This window comes from Carcharhinus amblyrhynchos, chromosome 3, assembly GCF_965287045.1.
Source record: "Carcharhinus amblyrhynchos chromosome 3, sCarAmb.v2.hapA, whole genome shotgun sequence".
Taxonomy (NCBI): domain Eukaryota; kingdom Metazoa; phylum Chordata; class Chondrichthyes; order Carcharhiniformes; family Carcharhinidae; genus Carcharhinus; species Carcharhinus amblyrhynchos.
The window spans coordinates 76,214,365-76,232,794 of record NC_137326.1 but is presented as its reverse complement, the minus strand read 5'-3'; the positions used below and the strand labels follow the sequence as shown (position 1 = coordinate 76,232,794).

General features: G+C 46.8%; 1 protein-coding gene across 28 annotated transcripts in view; it reads right to left on the bottom strand.

Annotated features, from left to right (window-relative positions):
- Window positions 1–18,430, bottom strand: part of kif1aa (kinesin family member 1Aa) — a 291,200-nt gene that overhangs the window by 115,751 nt on the left and 157,019 nt on the right. For all 28 annotated transcript variants that reach the window (XM_080185350.1, XM_080185352.1, XM_080185353.1 and 25 more), the window contains 4 exons: window positions 17,795–17,867; window positions 16,631–16,724; window positions 13,437–13,585; window positions 5,283–5,461 (listed from right to left, as the gene is read on the bottom strand). In XM_080185350.1, coding sequence (XP_080041476.1) covers window positions 5,283–5,461; window positions 13,437–13,585; window positions 16,631–16,724; window positions 17,795–17,867 — 495 coding nt within the window. The remainder of the gene's footprint in view (window positions 1–5,282; window positions 5,462–13,436; window positions 13,586–16,630; window positions 16,725–17,794; window positions 17,868–18,430) is intronic.

Below are 18,430 nucleotides of genomic sequence, written 5' to 3'. Positions count from 1 at the left end.
TGCCCCTTCATCAGGTGAGTGGGAATTCTGATCACAAACAGAAAATATAAAGGCACCCACAGTTCACAGAATACTGATTAGAATGCAAGTCTTTACAGTTATTTACGTCTTAAAGGTGCAGACGATGTGAGTGGAGATAGCAGTAAGCGTAGGTTAAAGAGATGTGTATTGTCTCCAGACAGGACAGTAAGAGAGATGTTGCAAGCCCAGGCAAGTCAAGGGGGTTACAGATAGTGTGACGTGAACCCAAGATTCCGGTTGAGGTCATCCTCATGTGCACGGAACTTGGCTATCAGTTTCTGCTCAGTGATTCTGCGCTGTCGTATGTCGTGAAGGCCGCCTTGGAGAACATTTACCCAAAGATCGGAGGCCAAATGCCCGTGACCACTGAAGTGTTCGCCAACAGGAAGGGAAGAGTCTTGCCTGGTGATCGTCGAGTGGTGTTCATCCATCCGTTGTTGTAGTGCCTGCATGGTCTCCCCAATGTACCATGCCTCGGGACATCCTTTCCTGCAGTGTATCAGGTGGACAATGTTGGCCGACTTGCAAGAGCTGTGTACCTGGTGGATGGTGTTCTCACATGAGATGATGGCATTCGTGTCGATCATCCGGCATGTCTTGCAGAGGTTGCTGTGGCAGGGTTGTGTGGTGTTGTGGTCATTGTTCTCCTGAAGGCTGAGTAGTTTGCTGCGGACAATAGTCTGTTTGAAGTTCTGCGGTTGTTTGAAGGCAAGAAGTGTGAGCGGAGGAGCTACGACATCTTCTCCAGAGTCTTCAACATGTCATTGATGAAGACGAACATCTTGCCAAGGCCATCCACACACCCCCACATCCTGTTAGCGAACACTTCAGTGGTCACGGGCATTCAGCCTCTGATCTTCGGATAAATGTTTTCCAAGGCGGCCTTCACGACATCCAACAGCACAGAGTCGCTGAGCAGAGACTAATAGCCAAGTTTCACACACAAGGACGGCCTCAACCGGGATCTTGGGTTCATGTCACACTAGCTGTTAATTAAGGATAATATCAGGGCGGTAGTAAAAGATATAGGCTCCAAAGAGCAAAACATGGAATCGTTGTGGGTGGAGATAAGGAATAGTAAGGGGAGGAAGACGATGGTGGGTGTGCTCTCTAGGCCCCCAAATAATAATTTTGAGGTGGGGCAGGCTATAAACAAGCAAATAATTGATGAATGCATAAATGGAACGGTGATAATTATGGGGGATTTTAATCTGCATATTGATTGGATGACCCAAGTCGGATGCGGTGGGCTTGAGGAAGAGTTCTTGGAATGCTGTCGGGATAGTTTCCTTGAACAGTATGTAACGGAACCTACGAGGGAGCGAGCTATCCTAGATCTGGTGTTGTGTAATGAGGCAGGTAGAATTAGGGATCTTCTTGTGAGGGATCCTCTTAGGACGAGTGACGATAGTATGATTGAATTTCTGATGCAGATGGAGGATGAGAAAGTAGGGTCCCGAACCTGTGTCCTCTGTTTGAACAGAGGGGAGTATGATAGGATGAGAGCAGAATTGGCGAATGTAGATTAGGGGCACAGATTGGTTGGTAGGATGGCTGAGGAACAGTGGAGGATTTTTAAGGAGATCTTTTTTGGTACTCAGCAGAAATATATTCCGATGGTAAAGAAGGACTGTAGGAGAAGGGATAACCAGCCATGCTTATCGAAGGAAATAAAGGAGAGTATTAAATTAAAAGCTGATGCATTCAGAGCGGCTAAAAATAGTGGGCAATTAGAAGATTGGGAAAGATTTAAAAATCAACAAAGAATGACTAAGAAGGTGATAAAGAAAGGAAAGATAGAGTATGAAGCTAAACTAGCTCTAAATATAAAAAAAGACAGTAAAAGTTTTTACAAATATATAAAGAGGAAGAGACTGGCTAGAGTGAATGTTGAACCCTTGGAAGATGAGAGGGGGGATTTAGCGGTGGGCGATGAGGAAATGGCTGAGGCTTTAAGTAAGTTTTTTGCCACAGTCTTCACGGAGGAGGACATGAATAGTTTGCCGGATATTAAAGATAGAAGGATGGTAGGAGACGAGGGCCTTAATGCGATTACTGTCACTAGAGAGGTAGTGCTCGATAGACGAACGGGACTGAAGGTAGACCAGTCCCCGGGACCGGATGGAATGCATCCCAGGCTCCTGAAAGAAATGGCAGAGGTGATAGCGGATGCCTTAGTAATTATTTATCGAGATTCACTGGACTCCAGGGAAGTGCCGGAAGATTGGAAAACGGTTAATGTTACGCCTCTGTTTAAAAAAGGTAACAGACAAAAGGCAGGTTAGTTTAACGTCTGTAGTTGGAAAAATGCTTGAATCCGTCATCAAAGAAGAAATAGTGAGGCACCTAGAAAAGAATGTTTTGATCGAGCAGACGCAGCACGGATTCGTTAAAGGGAAGTTGTGTTTAACGAATTTATTGGATTTCTATGAGGATGTGACTAGTGCGGTAGACAGAGGGGAACCAGTGGATATGGTGTTTTTAGATTTCCAAAAGGCGTTTGATAAGGTGCCTCACAAAAGGTTGCTGCAGAAGGTTAGGGTGCATGGAGTTGGGGGTAAGGTGTTAGCGTGGATAGAGGATTGGTTGTCTAATAGGAAGCAGAGAGTTGGAATCAATGGGTGCTATTCTGGTTGGTAGTTGGTGACCAGTGGAGTGCCGCAGGGATCTGTGCTGGGGCCTCAGCTATTTACCATTTATATAGATGATCTGGAGGAGGGGGCTGAGTGTAGGGTGACGAAATTTGCTGATGACACAAAGATGAGTGGAAAAGCAAATTGCATAGAGGGTGTGGAAAGTCTGCAGAGAGTTCTGGATAGGCTGAGCGAGTGGGAGAGGACCTGGCAGATGGAGCATAATGTTAGCAAGTGCGAGGTTATCCACTTTGGTAGAAATAATAGTTGGAGGGATTATTATTTAAAAGGCGAAAAGCTGCAACACGCTACAGTGCAGAGGGACCTGGGGGTCCTTGTGCACGAATCGCAAAAACCCAGTCTGCAGGTGCAGCAGGTGATCAAGTAGGCAAATGGAATGTTGGCCTTTATAGCAAGGGGGATAGAATATAAAAGCAGGGAGGTCTTGCTGCAACTGTATAGGGTACTGGTGAGGCCGCAGCTGGAGTACTGTGTGCAGTTTTGGTCGCCGCACTTGCAGAAGGATATATTGGCCTTGGAGGGAGTGCAGAGAAGGTTCACTAGGCTGATACCGGAGATGAGGGGGCTAGCCTATGAAGAGAGACTGAATAGACTGGGTCTGTACTCGTTAGAGTTTAGAAGGCTGAGGGGGGATCTTATAGAGACATATAAGATACTGAAGGGGATGGATAGGATAGAGGCAGAGAGATTCTTCCCGCTTAGAAAGGACAGCCGGACGAGAGGGCACAGCCTCAAGATAAGGGGGGGAGTGCAGTTTAGATCGGAGTTGAGGAGGAACTCCTTCGCTCAAAGGGTGGTGAATCTCTGGAATTCTCTGTCCGTTGAAGTGGTGGAGGCTACCTCGCTGAATATATTTAAGTCACAGGTAGATAGGGTTCTGATGGACAGGGGAATTAAGGGTTATGGGGAGAAAGCAGGAAAGTGGAGGTGACCCACTTCAGATCAGCCATGATCTTATTGAATGGCAGGGCAGGCTCGAAGGGGTGGATGGCCTACTCCTGCTCCTATTTCTTATGTTCTTATCTGTAACCCCCATGACTTGCCTGAACTTGCAACATCTCACTAACTGTCCTGTCTGGAGACAATACACATCTCTTCAACCTATGTTTAATGCTATTTCCACTCACATTGTCTACACCTTTAAGACTTGATTAGCTGTAAAGACTCGCATTCTAATCAGTATTCTGTAAACTGTGTGTGCCTTTATATGCTCTGTTTGTGATCAGAACTCTGACTCACCTGATGAAGGGGCAGAACCCCAAAAGTTAGTGGCATTTACTACCAAATAAACCTGTTGGACTTTAACCTGGTGTTGTGAGACTTCTTACTGTGTTTATCCCAGTCCAATGCCGGCATCTCTACATCATGAATTTTGATTACAGCCAAGCAGGTAACCTTAACTCATGTAAACTCTTGTTGGGGCCACATTTTAAACCTGAGGAGTAAGAGGAGTTTTTGTAGGGAGACCCTTAATAGCTACGAGCGCGAATAATAATAGATCTTTACATAACAATATGTGTTGATCCCATCCTTTGGCCCATGCTCCCACCTGCTCAGGAAGTACAGCCTCATTTAATTTTCCCTATACTGAAGATGAAGCAGAACCATTTTTCAGGTTCAGAATTATACTGCTATCCAAATGTACAAATATGTAGATTATGATGGTCCAGCATCGTGTAGATATTGTGCTGATAACTTACCTCATTTGTATTCCTATGCGTAGGATCTCTACCGAGCCCAAAGTTTCAGACAACTGTAGTATAAAGTGTTAATAGCTATCATGATGTTGGCTAATGTATGTCATCAGCGATGTCAAATCACATGTCATTAGAACTCAAGAGAGACGTGGTTCTGAAGGGAGCATCATGCTTATCAGTCCCTATATGTTTTATTTAGGTAATGAATGTTTGAAATTTCCTAGAGACCTTGTTTCCAGTAGTCAAACATATCCAGGGGCCATTTCAGATTATATTTCATGGTGGCAGTGTTAAACCCACCGATTCCCCCAATGAAACCAACATTGGCACAAAAGTGAAAGCCACTGAATACAAGGTAGACAGGAAATAACTGTGCCATAGAATCAGAAGGAATAATGCCAACATAGTCCCAAGACAGTTAAGTAAAAGTAGTAGTCCTTTATGGAAAATTTCCCACCTTTACCTAAATCCTTTGGCCAAGTGAAAGGCCCCAACCAATCAGCACACTGGCAAAACATACATCTTCCAAAAGAACTGAGATTATGGATAGAAATTAATGCCACTGCCACAAGAGATGCTGTGGGGTTGGGGAGAGGGGGGGAGGCGTGGGGGTAATGTGCAGGAAATAAGGATGTATAAATATTTGAGGAGGACACCAAAAGACTTAGAGGTCTAGTATAAAGGGTTAATAGCTATTTAGCTAATAGTTCATCTGTCACATCATGTGTCACTGGAACATAGAGAAATGGTTCTGGAAGAGCATCCTGCTTACCTATCCTTGTATATAGTTAATAAATGTTTTTAAGTTCCTAGAGTCCTTAATTCCAATAGTCAATGTTAAACATACCCTGGGACTGTTCATGATGCAAACACGGTTCTTTCTTGTTTGACACCTCTTACTTCCTCATACCTGAGTTTCTCTAGGGTCCAGTAGTGTGTCGCTCCATTCTTCTGGTCTTGGACTTCGACTGCCACAATGGTGCGTGGGAATGGCCGCTTCTCTCTGTCCTTGACTGCATCAGGAGGCATGAGCTCAGGAGGTAGAGGAGAGTATAATGTGTCTGTGAGGAGTACGAATTGGAACTGTACCTGTTTAAATAGAAGGCAACATTTTGAAACAAGCTTTTGTGGTTCTTTGCAGAACCTACCTATCTGTTACACGTGTTTAATAAGTATCTGAGTTGTGGAGGTGGGGAGTTTGACTGTGGCCCCTTCTCTCAGCACCAACAATGATGCAAACCTTCCCTTCCCCGCACATGTCCAAGAATGCATTTTATCTTACAAGTATGCTCCCAACTTTCTCAACAATGCTTATATCTGAGTCCATCTAATCTAACTGCTGTTCTGCCCAAATAATTGCGTCACAACAATCAAAGTCACAAATTGAATCCTGTGTGAGACCGAGACTGACTCATGTCTCCACTTTGGTGTCGTTGGCACAACTGATAACTCCACCTTCTTCCAATTTCTCAACAGTCCCTACAATGGGTTCAGTTTGCATGGCGAGCTCTAGTGAACCCTTCTTGCATCTGTCTTCATTACCCATGTGCAACTCTTCTGTGAGGGGTCAGACTATCTGAGAGATATACTGAGGGCACTAAGCTCTATCCTGTTTTCTCCTCCAAAGGCTAATGTCAGATTCTTAAACTTCCTCTATAATAGCTGGACTTAGTTAATATTGAACAAGTTAACATTTAGACCAATTGAATTTTGGAAAGACTGAGCTCATCCCCCTAATCAAAACATGGTGAAATTTGCCTCAATTTGACCAATTTGCTTAGTTACTATTTCAACAAAACCAACAGGTGTGAAGTTTTTGAATACATGATTAACAGAACAGAAAGAGGCCACTAGGCTTACAGCGTCCATGACAGATCTCTGCAACAGCAACCAGTTTGGTCCCTTCCCCCACCTTTTCACCAGTGTTCTGAAAACTCTTTTACCCCAGATAATTATCCAATTCTCTTTTCTTAATCTGCCAGCACATTCCAAATCCTAACCACTCTGCAGAAAAAGCTTTTCCTCGTGTTGCCTTTGCTTCTTTTGCTAATCAATCCTTCTATTATCAAGAACAGGTTTTCCCTATCTACTCTGTCCAGACCCCTTGTGATTCTAGCCACCCCTATCAAATCTCCTTCCTTATCCACAGTCCCAGTTCATCCAATTTATTCATGAGAGTGAAGTTTCTCAGCCCTGGAATCATTTCCATGAATTTTCCACACCGTAATACCTTCATATACTTCCTGAAGTGAGGCTCTCAGAACTGGACACTATAGTTAAGACTAAATCCTTATTTTAAACTGGTTTATCACAAATTCTTTGCTTTTATACTCTATGGGCCCAATTTTACCATCGTGTTGCATCTGTTTTTGAGCATGAAAATTTGGTAAAGTCGGGCATGAGGCGAATGGCGCGATCTGTGCCCACCTCTGCACTGGTTCACCCTTTACCAAGGTCCGAAAATGGCCATAATCAGGACCATGCCCAAAACAGGCACAACGGCCATTCAACTGCATTTGCATCCTTTTAAATTTACTTAATGGGCTGCATGCCCAACTTTACCAGCATACCCCCCTTTACCACCACATTCACCCATCCAGAATTAGCTCAAAACAGACATGCTCCATAGAAGTCTGATTCGGGCATTCCAGTTAGTGAGGAGGTAGGTACCTTGCGCGCAGCGGCTCTTTGCTTGAGATCAGTGGGAGGGGATAGGTCCACTGCCACTCTGCTTGAGATCGGTTGTGTGTGTGTGTGTGTGTGTGTGTGGGGCGTGGGGTTCGCTGCTGCTCTGCTTGAGATTGGTGGAGAGGAAGGGTGGCAAGGGACCCGCGATCAATCTGGGAGGGGGGGGGATAAGGGGGTCAGTAATGTTGTGGGAGAGGGGAAATGTCTGTGAGAACCAGTGGTGGCATTATCCGGCCCAGGAGGGATGTGGCAGGGAAATGATACTCTATCATTTCTTTTTCTACACGTGCACAGTTGGAAACACTGATCATAACTGCAGGGTTTCGGGTACATTAAGCTCAGCCCACAGGTTTCTGCAGCGTGATTCGGAATCGCTGATATTTTTGCAGGCAGAGTGTGTATGGGGGCACCACAGAATGGGTCTGAGAGTCAGATCTGAAACACTCCCAGTTTCAAGTCCACCCATCACTTAGAATCAAAATGATAAAAAAAGGCTCCATGGTTCCATTTATAATGCCCAGGATCCCACATGCCTTCTTAACTACTTTCTCAACCTGCCCTGCCACCTTCAATGATTTGTGCGCACAGATATAGTATATATGTATAACATGTCTCTCTTTTTCTGCACCCTCTTTAGAATTGTACTTTTTGTTACAATATGAATTGTAACCTTGCTACAATATGAATGACTTTACATATCTGTGATATATTTAATCTGCCACTTGTCTGCCTATTCCATCAGCCTAAGTCCTCTGGAAGTTTTTAACTAACCTCCTCAGAGTTCACAACACCTGAAGTTTTGTGTCAGCTGCCTGATTTGAAATAGCTGCACATCTAAGTCCAGGTCATTAATATCGATCAAGAAAGGTAGCAGCCCTAACACCAACTCCTGAGGGACTCCACTATATACCTCACTCCAGTCTGAACAGCAACCTTTCACCACCACTCTGTTTCCTGTCACTTAGCCAATTTCATATCCATGCTGCCACAGTCTGCTTTATTTCACAGCTAACACTGCTCACAAGTCTTTTAAATAGCACTTATTCAAATGTTTTTTGGAAGTACCACATCAATACGTTACTCTGATTAACCCTCTCTTTTCTCATGAAAAAATTCAAGCAAGTTATTAAACATGATTAGTCAGATAATCATAGCATCCTACAGGGCAGAAGGAAGCCATTCAGTCCATCAATTGTCCACCGACCACAATCCCACCCAGGCCGTATCCCCATACATTTACCCTAGCTAGTCCCACTGACATTAAGGGGCAATTTAGCATGGCCAATCCACCTAACCCGCACATCTTTGGACTGTAGGAGGAAACCGGAAATCCATGCAGACAAGGGGAGGAGGTGCAAACTCCACGCAGTCACCCAAGCTGGGAATTAAACCCAGGTCCCTGGCGCTGTAAGGCAGCAGTGCTAACCACTGTGCTACTGTTCTTAACAAATATTGTTGGTTTTCCTTAATTAATCCACATTTGTTCAAGTGACTGTTGATTTTGTATCATAGGATTCTTTCTAAGAGTTTTCTCACCATCAGGATTAAACTGACTGGCCAAGAATTGCTGGTATATCCTCAGACTCTTTTCAGAACAAAGATGCACTATTTGTAATTCTTCAATCCTCTGGCACCACTCCTGTATCTAAGGAGGACCTGAAGGTTATGGCCAGTGCCTCTGCAATCTCTACCCTAACTTTCCTCAATAACCTCGGATGCATTTCTACTGGCCTTAGCGATTAATCAATCTTATGTACAGCCAGCCTTTGTAACACCTCTTCTTTAGCCCATCCAGTGCTGCCTCTATCTCCTTTTTCACTACAACTCTGGGCAGAATCTACTTTGGTAAACTCAGATGCACATAACTTATTTACTTCTGCAGCTGTGCTTCCTGTCTCTATGCTTCAACCCCCATTTAGATTCCAAATTCATTTCATTCTTCCTTTTACAATTTACATGAGCTATATAAGACTTTTGGATCCCTATTATGTTAACTCCCAATCTCTCCTCATACTCTTTCACTAACTCTCTTACTATTTCTTTTCTCTTATCAGTGAACTTTCTATAATTCAGCGATATTCTCAATTTTATTGTCCACCTGGCGTCTGTCCACCCATTTTCTGCTTCATCTCACTGACTGGGTGGAATTTTGAGTTTTTTTTTCAAAGTATCTAGCCTGGAAATGGGAGAGTTCCTGATTTGTTTTTCGGGCAAATTTTCATGCCCAATCATATGCACTCAGTCTTTTAAAATATGGCCTAGTCTGTTTCTAGCTGTCAGTGGCAGTGGGCAGGGCTTAACTCACCAGATAGCCAGCAGCTCAGATCGGAGCCACAAACTGCACATGCGTAGGAAAAGTGGAAAAAAAAACTGCTCTGTTGAAAGAACCACCCTGGGCCAGTTAAAGCCTTCCCCTCCTCCACAGACATCAAAAACCCTCCCAACATTGCAGACCTCCTTATCTCTCCACCACGCAACTCCCCCCCCCCCCCCCCCAACAGACCCCCTTGCACATGGCCTCCTCATCAGCCCCGAAGGATGACTGACATGACTCTCTCTCTCGCCTGCCTCAAATCTTCACAAAGGTACATTCGCCTCCACCCCCCCACCTGTATCAGCGCACCTGCTAGTGGTGATTTGGCTTCCCCTCCATGGTAACAAGACACATTGCATTAAACTCACTGGAATGCTCTAACATGACTCATCCAAACTGCCTGCAGCTGATCTGCCGTAATGAGGGATAGCTCCATAAAAACCCTGCACTGAACCAGACAGTGCAGGAAAAAATGGCCTCCAGGAAAACAACTCCCCATTTTTTGGATGCAGATCTGGTCAGGTTAGTGGAGGCAAAGCGGGACACCCTCTTCCCCCAGGGTACCATCCTAGGGGAAGGGATAGAAAAATGCAGCATAGGAGCACGCATTCGTGCCAGGGCACAGGCCAGGAGAACCAGGAAGCAGTGCCATATAAGAACTGAATGGCCTCATCTGGGCAGCAAGGGTGAGTGTTTTACCTCATCCAGCATCTTCCTCCTAAATGACCCCAGATACCCCCCACCCCCAGCATGCTTTCAGCCCCTGACCCCGAAGTGCCTCCCTTCTCCCACCCAAGAGTATCACAACCTTTGCCCTCTGAGGCCCATCCCCTTATGCCATCAGATTTTACATGGCTCCTTCTATCTACACAGGAGAAGAATGTCCATAATCACCAGGAGAGGGTGAAGACAGGGGGTGGTGTGGCTGAGATTTGGGTCCTCACCCTCTTTGAGGAACTGGCACTGGAACTTGCAGGAGAGGAGAGCTTGTGGACCATTAGTGACAGCATGGTCGGGCTGCAGCATAGAAGTGAGCATCTGTCAATCCTCCACTTGTTGGAGAAATCTGAAGTAAGTTGCATGCGTCCCAGATTCCTCTCCCTTCCTTGCACTTAACCACGTGTTCTGCGTTGCAGGAAGGGACCCCGACACGCCTGGGCCATGAGGCATTGCAGCCCCCACTGCTGCTCCCATCCATCCTGCCCCTGACAGTTCAGAAGACTCCTCGGAGGAAGTAGATGGACAGACCACTGGGGCTAGCACCAATTTTGTGTCAGCTTTCACCTCACAACCCACCATCCCAGAGATTCTCGCATCAGTGGGTGCCAAGTGGGTCACTCTCTGGTGCACAGGACACATCTGCTGATGCATATCGGGTGGAGGAGGGAAGGTCTGAGGCCTCTGGCATGTGAGGGCCTGCCAGAGGTGAGGACTCAGCTGATCACAGGCTACAGGCTGGTACTCTGAGATCACTTCTCCCTCAGCTGCTGGAAATGCAGCAACTGAGCCAGGGGATGCAGAAGGGGCTGAAGGCCACACTGGACCAGCTGCAAGGCTGTTGGAAAGAGTCGCAAAGCTTTCAGGGGGACCAGCTATTGCCTGTCTTGCATGGTTCCCAGGCCAACACAGCAAGGGTGGCAGTTGCAATGGAAAGCCTGGGGCAGAGGATCCTTACCATCGGTGACAGGTTCCAAACAATGGCTGAGTCACAGCAGGCCATGGTGAAATCCCAGAGAGCCATGGCTGAGTCAAGCAGGTCACAACTGAGGGCCTCAACAGACTTCAAGATTCTGGTGCCCGTGGCTGAGAGGCTTGAGAGCCTGCAGGAGACCCAGCGGGATAGCACCAAGACACAGCAGGCTATGGCAGCAGCCTTTCAGAACATGGCCCGGTCACAGAGCGTCATGGCTGAGGGACTGCAGAACATGGCCCAGTCTCACAGGGCACTTATTGCTGCCATTAGAACACAGAACATAGAAAACTACAGCACAAACAGGCCCTTCGGCCCACAAGTTGCACTGATCATACCCCTACCTACTAGGCCGATCTGTAATCCTCAATCCCATTAAATCCCATGTACTCATCCAGAAGTCTCTTAAAAGACCCCAACAGGTTCACCTCCACCACCACCGACAACAGCTGATTCCACTCACCCGCCCACCACCATCTGAGTGAAAAACTTACCCCTGACATCTCCTCTGTACCTACTCCCCAGCACCTTAAACCTGTGTCCTCTCTTGGTGACCATTTCAGTCCTGGGAAATAGCCTCTGAGAATCCACCCGATCTATACCTCTCAACATCTTATAAACCTCTATCAGGTCACCTCTCATCCTTCGTCTCTCCAGGGAGAAAAGATCTAGTTCCCTCTACCTATCCTCATAAGGCATGCCACCCAATCCAGGCAACATCCTTGTAAATCTCCTTTGCACCCTTTCAATAGCTTTCACATCTTTCTTGTAATGAGGCAACCAGAACTGCGCACAGTACTCCAAGTGGGGTCTGACTAGGGTTTTATCAAGCTGCATCATTATCTCCCTACTCCTAAACTCAATCCCTTGATTGATGAAGACCAGTACACCATACGCCTTCTTGACCACATCCTCCACCTGCGAGGCCGATTTAAGAGTCCTATGGACCTGGGCTTCAAGGTCCTTCTGATCCTCCACACTGCTAAGAGTCTTACCCTTAATATTATACTCCTTCATCCCACTGGACCTGCCAAAATGGACCACTACACATTTATCCAGGTTGAAGTCCATTCTGCCACTTCTCCGCCCAGTCTCGCATCCTATCTATGTCACGCTGCAACTTCTGACATCCCTCCAGACTATCCACAACACTACCACCCTTCGTGTCGTCGGCAAACTTACCAACCCATCCCTCCACTTCCTCATCCAGGTCAATTATGAAAATTACAAACAGCAAGGGTCCCAGAACAGATCCATGGGGCACTCCACTGATGACCGACCTCCATGCAGAAAAAGACCCATCCACAACCACTCTTTGCCTTCTGCAGGCAAGCCAGTTCTGGATCCACAAGGCAACAGCCCCTTGGATCCCATGCCCTCTCACTTTCTCAAGAAGTCTTGCACGGGGGACCTCCGACTCATTTGGCCATTGCAGAGGGCTCGATCACCATGGGTAGGATGCAGGTGGTCTTCCAGGACTGGAAAGGCCAGGTAACGCTGGAGCTCACTGCAGAAGCACTATTGCCCCATGGAGTGACCCAGGGGCCCACAGGAACCCCTCTGACCCAAAATGCAACATGGCCACCACAAAACAACCCACTCTGGGCAGCTCGGAACAGTTTGAAAGCAAGACTTACCTCCTCACTGATCAAGCACCTGAATCCAACTTTTATACATGAGGTGTTTTCCTGACTGATCCAGCTGCGGTGATCAAGATCATTAAGACAGATGAGCTGAGACGATTGGGAATGAAACTCGCTAGTGACATTGTGATGAATGCAAAAAAAGACAAACTAACGTTTTGCTCATTTTGGGCAGGCTCCTGATTTTTTTTTCTTTGGTGAAATGGGAATGGATGCAAAAACGGAAGCCATTCTCCTAATCACATCATGCTCAATTTTTTTTCCAGTGCAAAACAGACACAATGAGGTCATAAAATTCCACCCAATATCTCTTTTATCATCCAGGGAGCTCTGGATTTGTTTGCCTACCATCTCAGCTCTACTGCCTATGTATGATGTGTCAATTTCAAAATGCTTCTGGTCCTATATTTCTATATTTCACCTCACATAAACTTCTCGCCTGACTAGATTGCACTGTCTCACCTCAGTCTCTAGGCCATCAAGATCTGACCTGACTAAAACGTTCACAAGGTTTATACTGTGGTTAGCAAAGTTATACCTGGATGTGTTTAAAAAGATTAATTTAAGAATCTGAAGACATGTACACAGATGGTGTGCATGATCGCTTGAACTTCCAGCCTTACAGGACAGTTTCTTCTCAATTCATATTGGCTATTAACCACACAGTGGGTTAACATAGGGCACAATCTAATCTAAGTCCTAGTGTGCCCCTGAAAAATTGCTGATTACCTTTTTCTTCAACTCCACACTGATGGCATTGGCCTCTTTCAGGAAGATGGCATTTCCCCAGAGCAGGTCCCGCAAGGAGGTAAACTGGTAGCATTTCCACTTACGGAATGCCCATAGGGCCAACTCAAACTCTCGCTCTGTCCATTGCACTGTGCAGAAAGACAACAATGGAAAACATATTAGAACAAAAGAATAAACAGTCAAATCTGGTACATGTCACTCTAAGATGACCCATGTTGCACCAACAAAGGTCTACTCCATCAGTATCCAAAGTCTAAAATATCTAGCCACATGTAAGAGGTATGTAAGAGGTATGTGCTAAATTATGATGGTATTGTAGACTTTTTCCAATGAGACTGTCACAAACTGAGATGGCATAGGTTCCCTTAAATAAACTAGACTGATATAAGACTGTGAAAGGACACTGCCTGACTCACTGTCCCACCTAGTCCCTGTGAGAAAGGACAGTGTCTGACCCACTGTTCCACCCGGTCCCAGAGTGTGAAAGGACAGTGTCTGACCCACTGTTCCACCCGGTCCCAGAGTGTGAAAGGACAGTGTCTGACCCACTGTTCCACCCGGTCCCAGAGTGTGAAAGGACAGTGTCTGACCCACTGTCCCACCCGGTCCCAGAGTGTGAAAGGACAGTGTCTGATCCACTGTCCCACCCGGTCCCAGAGTGTGAAAGGACAGTGTCTGACCCACTGTCCCACCCGGTCCCAGAGTGTGAAAGGACAGTGTCTGACCCACTGTCCCACCCGGTCCCAGAGTGTGAAAGGACAGTGTCTGACCCACTGTCCCACCCGGTCCCAGAGTGTGAAAGGACAGTGTCTGACCCACTGTCCCACCCGGTCCCAGAGTGTGAAAGGACAGTGTCTGACCCACTGTCCCACCCGGTCCCAGAGTGTGAAAGGACAGTGTCTGACCCACTGTCCCACCCGGTCCCAGAGTGTGAAAGGACAGTGTCTGACCCACTGTCCCACCCGGTCCCAGAGTGTGAAAGGACAGTGTCTGACCCACTGTCCCACCCGGTCCCAGAGTGTGAAAGGACAGTGTCTGACCCACTGTCCCACCCGGTCCCAGAGTGTGAAAGGACAGTGTCTGACCCACTGTCCCACCCGGTCCCAGAGTGTGAAAGGACAGTGTCTGACCCACTGTCCCACCCGGTCCCAGAGTGTGAAAGGACAGTGTCTGACCCACTGTCCCACCCGGTCCCAGAGTGTGAAAGGACAGTGTCTGACCCACTGTCCCACCCGGTCCCAGAGTGTGAAAGGACAGTGTCTGACCCACCGTCCCACCCGGTCCCAGAGTGTGAAAGGACAGTGTCTGACCCACCGTCCCACCCGGTCCCAGAGTGTGAAAGGACAGTGTCTGACCCACCGTCCCACCCGGTCCCAGAGTGTGAAAGGACAGTGTCTGACCCACCGTCCCACCCGGTCCCAGAGTGTGAAAGGACAGTGTCTGACCCACCGTCCCACCCGGTCCCAGAGTGTGAAAGGACAGTGTCTGACCCACCGTCCCACCCGGTCCCAGAGTGTGAAAGGACAGTGTCTGACCCACCGTCCCACCCGGTCCCAGAGTGTGAAAGGACAGTGTCTGACCCACCGTCCCACCCGGTCCCAGAGTGTGAAAGGACAGTGTCTGACCCACCGTCCCACCCGGTCCCAGAGTGTGAAAGGACAGTGTCTGACCCACCGTCCCACCCGGTCCCAGAGTGTGAAAGGACAGTGTCTGACCCACCGTCCCACCCGGTCCCAGAGTGTGAAAGGACAGTGTCTGACCCACCGTCCCACCCGGTCCCAGAGTGTGAAAGGACAGTGTCTGACCCACCGTCCCACCCGGTCCCAGAGTGTGAAAGGACAGTGTCTGACCCACCGTCCCACCCGGTCCCAGAGTGTGAAAGGACAGTGTCTGACCCACCGTCCCACCCGGTCCCAGAGTGTGAAAGGACAGTGTCTGACCCACCGTCCCACCCGGTCCCAGAGTGTGAAAGGACAGTGTCTGACCCACCGTCCCACCCGGTCCCAGAGTGTGAAAGGACAGTGTCTGACCCACCGTCCCACCCGGTCCCAGAGTGTGAAAGGACAGTGTCTGACCCACCGTCCCACCCGGTCCCAGAGTGTGAAAGGACAGTGTCTGACCCACCGTCCCACCCGGTCCCAGAGTGTGAAAGGACAGTGTCTGACCCACCGTCCCACTCGGTCCCAGAGTGTGAAAGGTCAGTGTCTGACCCACCGTCCCACCCGGTCCCAGAGTGTGAAAGGACAGTGTCTGACCCACCGTCCCACCCAGTCCCAGAGTGTGAAAGGACAGCGTGTGATCCAGTCCCACAGCATGAAAGGTCAGAGTCTGATCCACTGTCCCAGCTGGTCCCAGAATGTGAAAGGACAGTGTCTGACCCACCGTCCCACCCGGTCCCAGAGTGTGAAAGGTCAGTGTCTGACCCATCGTCCCACCCGGTCCCAGAGTGTGAAAGGACAGTGTCTGACCCACTGTCCCACCCAGTCCCAGAGTGTGAAAGGACAGCGTGTGATCCAGTCCCACAGCATGAAAGGTCAGAGTCTGATCCACTGTCCCAGCTGGTCCCAGAATGTGAAAGGATGGTGTCTAACCCACTGTCCCACCCAGTCCCAGAGTGTGAAAGGACAGTGCACAACATCATCACATTGAAGCACAATCATCTGTTTTTGGTGAAACAAGGAAAATCACAGCTTTGCTACAGAACCAACCAGCAGTGGTGAGGTCATGGATTGTAGATGCCTGAGGAATTACAATAAGATCAACCCTCTGAAAAGGTGTAAATGCATCCTTTTGCTTTATTTTCTTTTTGTCTCCCATTTTAAGTTCCAATGATCCATCATTTGTGGTTGTAAGCCAAGTGAGATGTTATTTAATTATCCCCTGTCTTGATCTGTGTGTCTTATTGGTCAATGTCTTCTCAAACCAATGTAATTGCAGAAGGCGTGCTCCTTTTATGACCCCTTCCCTTCCCTGTGGAAAAGTTCTTGTAACTGCGTTGGAGCCTTGCTGAGATTGGTTAATCAGATTGTGGGAGATCCTCTCAGTATTCATACATCCTGTACCCAATGCAGCAAAGCCACCAGTACTGTTCCACCAGCCTCACTGATGTTGGACACAAGTCAGAAATCAGTGAAAAGCGTCAAAATTAAAAATGGAGAGAACTGTATCCTTACCTTCCTCCTCTGGCTCTTCATCTTCTTGTGCATTGTCTGGGTAAAAGCAAGAATCCATCTGCCTTTGTAAGGCCTCCAGCCTGCTTTCATAGTCCTTTAAGGGGATGGTTAAAAGAAATTGTCAAAAAAAAGGCATGGATTTCTTCTCCAGTAGAATGCTTCTGTTTAGTATATGTTGTTATTTGTACACTCACTGTTACAACTGCACTGATGCACAGGAGGTGTGTAAAAATTTTATGAAGACTTGCCAAATCCACATGTATTGGGCCTGGTAAATATCACACCCCATAGCTCATAAGTACTGAATCTTCTGGTGCCTATCTCAGGATTCAAAGGGCTATGAAGGGAAGTGTGCCGGCTAACCAAAGTCCACTCCTTTTCTATATTCTATACTTTTCAATCTGCTGGCCTAAGGCAGCTAGTGAGCAATGATTGGGATTCTGTACAACTGGAATAAATAAATAGGAATAAATAAACATATTCCCATTGCATATAATCACAATGAACCAGCCCACAGTCCACAAGCATATGACAGTGCAATAGTCAATGGGAAGACAAGCTGGTTCTTTGGAACTCGGTGCAATGCAGGAGTGAATGGAAAAATCCATTACTGTGGAAAAAACACTAAAGGACTTCAGGTTATTGGGTTTCTATAAAGTAGGAGTGACTGGAAAGAGGGTTAGGTCATTAGAATCCTATATACAATGGGAGTGAATAGGAAAGGGATTGATTGACTGAAACTCTCAATGAGAGTAAATAAGAAACCATTTAGCTCATTAGAATTTGAAATAGTAGCAGTGCATGGAAAGAGGGTTGTACAATTCCATACTTGAACTGACATCTTTTGGATTTAAATAACTGCCTTGTGGTGACACAAGCACTGGAAATTCCAGGCAGGAATCACAGAGCAAAACCTTTCGAAATGCAAGTGGACTGGAGCAGACAATAAACTCATTAACAAAACCAAAATAAATTAATTGGTTTGATGGTGCTAGTAAGTAGTTCCTGTTCCTAATTTACCAATTAATCCACTAGTTATTACTCAGGATCCACTTTCACTGCAATCGTGGCAAACACACTGAGCTGTTACAGGTGGGAATAGCTGTTAACTGAGATCATTTGCTACTAACTAGATACGTTTCAAGAAACAATGTTGATACATACCAATCTCTGCTGCTCCAACAGTAAATCAGCCTCCTCCTTTTCTCTCCGATATTGGCTTTCCAGCTCCTGAAGCCTGAGAAGCAATTTAACAAAGTAAAATATCTTTCTCAGGCTGATTCCGAGAAGGCATCACAAACCACTATAAATTGTTTCAATGAGGAATATTATTAAACCACTTGTGAAAGGCTACCTCGCTAAATATATTTAAGTCACGGGTAGATGGGTTTTTGACAGACAAGGGAATTAAGGGTTATTGGGAGAAAGCGGGAAAGTGGAACTGATCCACTTCAGATCAGCCATGATCTTATTGAATGGCGGGGCAGGTTCAAAGGGCTAGATGGCCTACTCCTGCTCCTATTTCTTATGTTCTTATGAAAGTAAGTTCAGGGAATCAGGTTGTCTGTCTCCTGTGGTAAAGGTGATTAAACACTGTTTCAGCTAACATTCCTAAGTCAGGTATAGCACCAATTAGGTATACAGCAAAGCTTCTTCAACACTGTCCTATCAAAAATAACAAGAGCAGGTCAGAGGCTGGAAATTTTGAGGTGAGTAATCCTTACCCTGATTCCCCACATATTTATTCTACTAATCCCTTGACACCAAGGTCAATTTATCACGGCCAATCAATCTAACCCA